This window comes from Ctenocephalides felis, unplaced genomic scaffold (assembly GCF_003426905.1).
Source record: "Ctenocephalides felis isolate EL2017-DRISC unplaced genomic scaffold, ASM342690v1 CF-g0.4_SCAFFOLD_01492, whole genome shotgun sequence".
Taxonomy (NCBI): Eukaryota; Metazoa; Arthropoda; class Insecta; order Siphonaptera; family Pulicidae; genus Ctenocephalides; species Ctenocephalides felis.
This window is the reverse complement of record NW_020537646.1, coordinates 40725775-40734194: the sequence shown is the minus strand read 5'-3', so window position 1 is coordinate 40734194 and position 8420 is coordinate 40725775. Positions and strand designations below refer to the sequence as shown.

Sequence of the window (8420 nt, the reverse complement as noted above, 5' to 3'; positions counted from 1 at the left end):
ACACTTGGCAGTCCATGATAGAAGCAGCTCCTGAATCCCAAATGATGCCGGCAAGTGTACTGAATGGCAATGTTGTGATAGAAACTAAATTTTATGATGCCAATAGATTAATTACTACTTCTAAGGTTCGACTGTATTATATAAGTTGATAGGATTAACTTTAATTTATATTAACAATTGTGTTCAAAATCAATGGCCTGTCATTTTAAGTCTGCATTATATTTGTAATTTTTAATGTTTATTGTAAAATTAGTATTTTGTAACTTTTTGTATAAAAATTTTGCAAGTGATTTAAAAGAACATTGCACATATATTGACTATATAACATAATATATAATTTATTGTCATGTTATATGCAAAATAAATAATATAATAAAAAAGAGTTATTCACTCAATATAATATAAATCTAACGGTGAGAAACAGTTGTGGATGAGACTTTTTCAAGTTTTTCAAAATGCTTTCTTGCATTGCGGATGTTGATCAGTGTTGCTTCAGAGGGAATAGCAGGATCGGACATACACACCATGACATAGGTATTGCTAGTAAAATATCTATATATGCAGCAAATGCACTGTTGCGCACCTATAAATAATTAAACATTAATAATGTAATAACAAAGCAAGAATATATTAAGTGTACCTCCATTGATTGAAATTGTGCAGCCAGTTTGGAACAGGACAATTTAAATTGCTTAATTATGTTAGATACCTAGAAAGAAACATTCTTATATAAAATAGAGAATTAATTGAATTAATAGTGATTTAATATATGTTCAATTATATATCCTTAATTTTTGTTGAAGATATTGTAAATATAGTCTAAATAATTATTGCAAGATTTAAATTTTTCTATGTTAATTACAAAATCTAAAAAACAAACTGGAGAGAAATACTTATTGAGTGTAAAAATTTCTAATGCTTCTAAGAGACCTCACATTATATGTAATGATACCTTTTCAAATCTGTGACCATCTCTGTGAGGCTTTCTTTGGCAATGTGAAATTACAAGAAATGTTGCCCTTTCAAATAAAAGCACTTCATCAGCGTCAACAATACTTGCAAATTGTGCCAAGGAATTTTCTAACGCTTTTACATTAGGTATTAGCATATAAACAATACTTGACCAAGCCCTAAAAGGTAAAAACAAAAATTATATATATATACATATGTATACAGAATTTAATTAAATATACCTGTATAAAGTTTCATCCCAAATACTAGTTCTAAATGCAGTACATTCAAGAGGTTTACTTAATCGCTTTAAATCTTCTTCTCGTTCTCTGAATATCATATCACGTTGCTCCTCAGCAACCAAGTCCATTTTGTGCACGAGGCAGAAAATTCTTGCTTCTGGTGAGTTCTAAAAAAAAATCAATTTATGTAGAAGAAGTATAAAATCATTGTATGTGGAAGAAGTATAAAATAAAACCTGCAATATGGCTTCCAGGCAAGATTGATAATAATGCATGTCTTTATCTAATTCTCTGCTTTCAACGTCAAATACATATATTAAAACTTCAACATTTCTGAAAATATTATCTCGCTGTGATGCAAAATAATTCTCCATGAAGGCCTCTTGTCCACCACAATCCCATAAATTTAAAACAAGATTACCCAAGAATCGAACATGGGAATGCTCAACATCAACTGTAATATATTTAAGATTAGGAATAATCAGCTTTGTAAGAGTTAAGATATAATTAAACAAAAAAGCAGTGTTTTTTCAAAGTTCTGCATCATATTAAATTAACCATATAAATACTATTCATACATAATGCATTTTATAAATCTGGCATTAATTAAAAATATGAAACCGGAGACTAAGTTTAATTTGCAAATGCAATAGAGGTCATTCATCACAAACATGTTTTTTAAAAAAAATTATTATAACAATTGAGTATAATAATTTGAAGTGTTTTTAATAGCCTAATATAATTTCTACTGAAATCTTTGCACTTAGTAATGACCTTTAAAATGGAATATTTTATATACTCAATTTTTTTCAGTTAAGATTGTTGTAAAGAGTTGTATCACAAATAATTTACTTATCAAGTAAAATGACAAAGTTTAATTTCAATAAAACAATAATAAATATAAACAGACGTGAAGAAACTCTATAATACTACGACATAACTTGTTGCTCCCAGCCTCCTTGTGTCTCTAGCAATATAGTTGGCAAATATTATTGATCTCATGCTAGTTTTCCCAGATCCGCTTTTGCCCATCAAAAGAACCTGCCAGGATAATAACAATAGTAATCATAAATATTTTGCAATACATTTTAATATTTTTAATCATAAGTTATACTTTTTCTTCATTTTGTCTAAAGGTTGAATTAGAACAGCTAGAAAAAGTTATTAATAGTTGATAATTATATATATACGAATCTTGCACCATGAATAATATTGAACGTATTTATTGAAAAAAATAGTAAAAAATGATTTCAATTAAACTGATTTTGACATTTAATTTTCATGTCTTTCGTTCGCTTGTGAAGTTGTTCACATGTGGTTTCAATAACTTGTCAACAAAACAATATAGAAGAAGAAAGCTCAATACAATAATTCTAATCCTATCCTAATATTTTATAAGATATATTTATAATTAACTCTATTTGATAAATTAGATAAAATGGAAGTCGATGAATTATTAGCATATAAGGTATTTATGTGAAATTATCTTAATTAATATGAGTTTCCAAAAGTATTTTACAACCTACAAGTTTTTAAACAATGAAGTAATGACAATAATCAGAATTAAACTAAATAATATTTATTATAGTTAATTATATTTTATTTCATTTCAAAGAAAAATGCACACAAATTTAGTTACAAAAGTAATAATTATTATTGCTATTGTATGACATATGATATTATAACGTATTTTTTCATTTTTCATTCTGAATAAAATACTGTAAACTATTGCTAAGCACATACTCTGAGCCATGTTAGTAATTGAGTTATTTTAAAATTGTGACTTTACATTAATTAATATACTATCATTTTATTTTTATCCATTCAAAGAATTTCATGGGAATGTTTTCAAATCAATATAACATGTTTCTCAATAGTATTCAATTCTCATTTGATATACTCTGTTCTGTAGCCCCCACAAGCACCAAAACGTCCATTAGAAGAAGAAGAAAGTGAGAAGGATGAGGTTGAAGTAAGGCAAACTTCAAAAATGCGTCATATGGCTAAAAAAAAAGCTGAACAGATAATTCGATCCTCAGCACCGTTTGCCGAAGAATCCAGTGTCAATGAAAATGACAAAATAGATATTCTCAAATATGTTGAAAATGAAGAACCAGAAGTATTACAAATTCTGTGAACACATATTTTAATTTTGCAATTTATTCTTAGTTTTGTTTTTACAGGGCGATGTATTAGATGAAGCAGGTTTAAAACGTTTAATTCTTATGCTAGAGAAAAGAGTGCTTAAAAATCAAGAGTTACGAATTAAATTTCCCGAGGCTCCAGATAAGTTTATGGAAAGTGAAGTTGAACTTCATCAAACAATTCAGGTATTTAGCATTGAATTGATGATTATTAATTTATCTTCAGCACTTGAGAATTTGTAAAAATATTAATCTGAATTACTGAATTTAAATGTAATATTCAAAATGATAGCCTCATCAATTATATATTTGCAATAACTTTTTTATATTTTATTTTACTACAAAAACGATCATATATTATGAATTTAATATAAATACTATAATAAGAACTTAAGATAAAATATAAAATCAACATCTGTGTTTTTTTTTTCTTTTTAAATAATTGAAAGAAAATCTGCTTCAACCCTTTATGAGCATGCTTATTTTCTACTCATTTTCTATTACCAGTAAGTCGATGGATTTTTAAGAAATTAAGTGCTTCATTTCCAGAGCGAGAGAAGGTACATAAATAATATCTCTTTATTGGATTTGAATAGAATGAAATTTTGCTTATATTGCTTGTTGACCTATATTCAAATATAATTTCTAACGACATTGTGCTCATATTGAAAATTATAAAAAAGAAAAGCCCAAAAGCCCAAAAGTCTTTCTAATAATTAAGGCTTAATATTTTCATTATAGTCTATAGTATTTAGTATTTGTAGATTTGTGATCTGATGTAATACTGCTTCATCAATATTTATAAATTCCCTATACTGATAGAGATATTTATCTAACTACTGTTTATGTATTACAGGAACTGCATGCTGTTGCCACCACTCCAGATTTATATCCAATATTGGTTTCATTAAATGCTGTGAATTCATTACTAGAATTATTATCTCATCAAAATACAGATATAGCAGTTGCTGTAGTTGATCTTTTGCAGGAAATAACTGATGTTGATGTACTTCATGAAAGTAGAGAAGGCGCCGATGAATTAATAGGTATATTATTACAAATATAGATTTTGTAAACTTTTAGAAGTTCATTTAAGTAATTATATTTAATATATATATGTTACATTCAAGTAATATTTATTGTATATTTACTGGTTATATTTAGTTATAATTTTATTTGTGTCAAAATTTAATTTGTTATTCTAGGAGCATTAACTGAACAACAAGCTACAGCATTGCTTGTTCAAAACTTGGAACGATTGGATGAAAAGGTAAAAGAAGAAGCTGAAGGTGTGCACAATACGCTAGGTATAATAATATATAATAAGCATGATAATAAATAATAATGCAGGTTATATAATACTAATAATTTATTTTATAATATTGATAAATATTATAGCCATTTTTGAAAATCTGACTGAATATCTGCCAGAAATTTGTGATGATGTGTCTAAACAGGGTTTGCTGGCATGGTTATTGAAGCGTTTAAAATTAAAGGCACCTTTTGATGCCAATAAATTATATTGCAGCGAAATACTTAGTATTTTAATACAAGATTCTCCAGAAAACAGACAATTATTAGGAGATTTGGATGGAATTGATACATTATTGCAACAGCTTGCAGTGAGTTTTTAATATAGTGTTTGATAATATATATTAAACTGTATTATTATATAGATATATTATATTTTTTTCATATTTAAATTTTCATTAATACAGGTGTATAAAAAACATGATCCAGCTTCTGCAGAAGAACAAGAATTAATGGAAAATTTATTTAATTGCTTATGTAGTTCTTTGATGCAAACATCGAATAGAGATAAATTTTTGAAGGGTGAAGGTTTACAACTAATGAACTTGATGCTAAGGTACATTTATTGCCACATAAAAAAGAATTAGTCAAGCAGTCTGTAGAAGAAAATGTTTTTTATTACTTGTTGGATTAGGGGACTTTTTAATTTCTGTTAAATATTAATATAAATAATATTACAGTTTAATTTTTCTTTTTTAATTGACACAATACTTAATACATAGTGCTATATATATTTTTTACTTGTTGGATTAGGGGACTTTTTAATTTCTGTTAAATATTAATATAAATAATATTACAGTTTAATTTTTCTTTTTTAATTGACACAATACATAGTCAAAATACATAGTGCTATATATATTTTTACTTGTTGGATTAGGGGACTTTTTAATTTCTGTTAAATATTAATATAAATAATATTACAGTTTAATTTTTCTTTTTTAATTGACACAATACTTAATACATAGTGCTATATATATTTTTTACTTGTTGTTCAGAGTTGTGCACACTGATTTAAGTCAAAATACATTGCTTTTGATTGATTGATTGATAGTGAGTATTCAACTCATATGATTTGGATAAAAATGTGATAAATTTCGAAAATTTTGTTTACTTTTAACTTATTATGATTATTATTTTATAAATTTCAATTATTAATTAATTAAATGTGCTGAACAACTCTATCATTTTCTTACTGTTTTTTTTATTGTTTGTCAATATTAGTTACGTGATTATTGACAAAAGCGAATTACACCAACTTTTAACAACAATTAAAAGCACAGATAGATGTTGTATTGTTTCTTTTAACAAAATACTTACATAATTATAATGGAAATGTAAGTAACTGCAAGACAAGTGAAAAGTTTAAATGCCATTTATATATTGTGTTGACGAATAATTGTTGTTTAATATTCAATATCAATTATTTCATCATTGATATCAAATACTAATAGATTCCTTTAAAAGTATTTTCCTTTTTATCATTAACTGATTCATAAAAATCATTTTCATATTATCTAAAAATAGAATTTATTTATGAATTAATTTCAGGGAGAAAAAATTATCTAGAAGTGGTTCCTTGAAAGTACTAGATCATGCTATGTCCGGCATTGATGGAAAAGACAATTGTTCAAAATTCGTTGATATTTTGGGGCTCAGATCTATATTTCCATTATTCATGAAAACTCCCAAGCAAAAGAAGCGATTACTCACAGCTAATGAGCATGAAGGTTAATTACTGTTCAATTTAAAAAATAATATATTGAGTTTTTCAAAATTAAATTAAGTTTATTTTTCTAGAGCATGTTGTATCAATTATATCCAGTATGTTGAGGAATTGCAGAGGATCACAGAGACAAAGATTACTTTCTAAATTCACAGAAAATGATCATGAAAAAGTAGGAATACTTTAAAGTTATTAATAAAATTTTTTTTTTTTTAGAAACTTATATTATAACACATCTTTAACAGGTAGACAGATTACTGGAGTTACATTTTAAATATCTCGATAAAGTTGAAGAAATTGATGCAACGATTGAACAAAAAAAGGTAATCATTATGAAATATTTTAGAATAATTATTCATTTTACACAATTCAATTTACATTTTAATTACAATTTCAGACAGCTGCAACAGATGAGGATGATGATGCAATATATATGCAGAGGTTGTCGGGTGGATTATTTACTTTACAGTTAGTTGATTATATAATTTTAGAGGTATGTTCTTCAGGCGCTTCTTCAATTAAAGCACGAGTAATGCAAATTTTAAGCCAGCGAGGTGCTTCAGTTAAAACCATTCGACATGTTATGAGAGGTAAACAACTACAAATATATATATATATATATATATATATATATTGAATTCTTGAAGGGTATCCAGTAAAAGTGTGATTTGATGATTTTTAAAACATTTTTATTATCCCATGTTTCAATAAGTAATCAAATAATACTTAATAGTGACCTGGAACAGTTGCATTTCTCTACATTTTTTAATACTTTTTTTTATAAAATAGTGACTATAGATGAAATGTGCTAAGTTGCAATTTATAATCGCTTACCTTTTTGGCATCATCATTGTTATGTGATTGTTTTATTTTGTTGTAAAAAGTAAATATCCACTGATTGCATAGAATTTTATGTATAAATGCATGGTATAATAAAGATGTTGTAAAAAATGTTATATGCTTTTTTGCTGATTTATATTTATATGACATTTTTTATCTGTATGTGTTTTTCATCTATTTGAAGGCCCTTATAATTATACAATGAACAATACCTATATATATTATACCAAATTCTTCTATACAATCTATTCTGAAGATACATAGATCTTTCAATTAAATTTGTTTTAGAATATGCTGGTAACTTAGGAGATGCTGGAAGTAGTGAATGGCGAGAACAGGAGCAACAACATATCTTACAACTTGTTGATAAGTTTTAACAGAATTTTGTATGGTATGGTATTAGACAGAAGAATAAATGTATTTTTACCATAACATACCATTATTTTCATTTAATATTCAAAAATACTGTTTCAACATTCTTCTTAAAATAATAGTTAAAGAAAATCAATTAACAGTATATATAATAATAAAATATTTTATAAACAAGGCTGAAGAGCAAACATCAGGCTACCCCGAGGTAGGAAAGCTTCTGAGCCTTGTAAAAAGCCCAACTGCTAAGCTCAAGTGATATATAAATATTGAAATTGATACTTCTTATGAAAAGAATAAATAAATTGTAAACACTTAACTAGTACAAAAAAATTGTCGCAGCAATATATGTGGTGTGATTAAAATTTGCATAAGCATAGTTCTGGAAACTGACTCTAGAGTAAAATTGTTTTTATTTGGTAATATAAATTTTTAGTTAATCTATTCAATATTGGTACATCGAAGATTTAATATAAATTATACAAATTATATTTTAAAACGTTTTGCAAAAGTTAAAATTTGCATTTGCATTTTTGTAAATTGCTCTCTAAAATGTGTTTGTAAATTGCTCTATATTGAATAGTAATTTTAGAGAGCAATTTACAAAAATGCAAATGGAAATTAAATGAGATTATGCAAAATACAGCCCTGCTAGAATTGAATAAATGTAAATAAGGTCAAACTTAGAATATATATGTTCTAAGCCAAAATATCATCATTTCTGTAGGATACATCCTTCGCCTCGACCACAACACGTTGCTTAATGAATTCAGCATATCATCTCTTGCCACATGTCGTTTTATCGATAGTATTTTGTTCCTATATAAACTTTGTAATAAT

General features: G+C 26.3%; 1 protein-coding gene and 1 pseudogene across 1 annotated transcript; one reads left to right on the top strand and one right to left on the bottom strand.

The window, feature by feature from the left end:
* Positions 1-407: 407 nt before the first annotated feature.
* Positions 408-2240, bottom strand: LOC113370104 (annotated as a pseudogene).
* Positions 2241-2610: 370 nt separating this feature from the next.
* On the top strand, positions 2611-7588 carry LOC113370126 (beta-catenin-like protein 1). Its single transcript, XM_026610796.1, has 12 exons — positions 2611-2661; positions 3106-3312; positions 3377-3523; positions 4194-4383; positions 4543-4644; positions 4736-4959; positions 5056-5204; positions 6197-6375; positions 6446-6543; positions 6617-6694; positions 6769-6961; positions 7500-7588. The coding sequence occupies exons 1-12, from the start codon at positions 2632-2634 to the stop codon at positions 7586-7588; spliced, it is 1686 nt and encodes a 561-aa protein (XP_026466581.1). The 5' UTR covers positions 2611-2631.
* The last annotated feature ends 832 nt before the right edge of the window (positions 7589-8420 follow it).

Excerpts from the sequence above, each read along its gene's own strand:
- LOC113370126 (XM_026610796.1), top strand. The coding sequence starts at position 2,632 with ATGGAAGTCGATGAATTATTAGCATATAAG. Across the intron at positions 2,662-3,105 it reads ATGAATTATTAGCATATAAG|CCCCCACAAGCACCAAAACG; the intron begins GTATTTATGTGA and ends TCTGTTCTGTAG. Across the intron at positions 3,524-4,193 it reads AACTTCATCAAACAATTCAG|GAACTGCATGCTGTTGCCAC; the intron begins GTATTTAGCATT and ends TATGTATTACAG.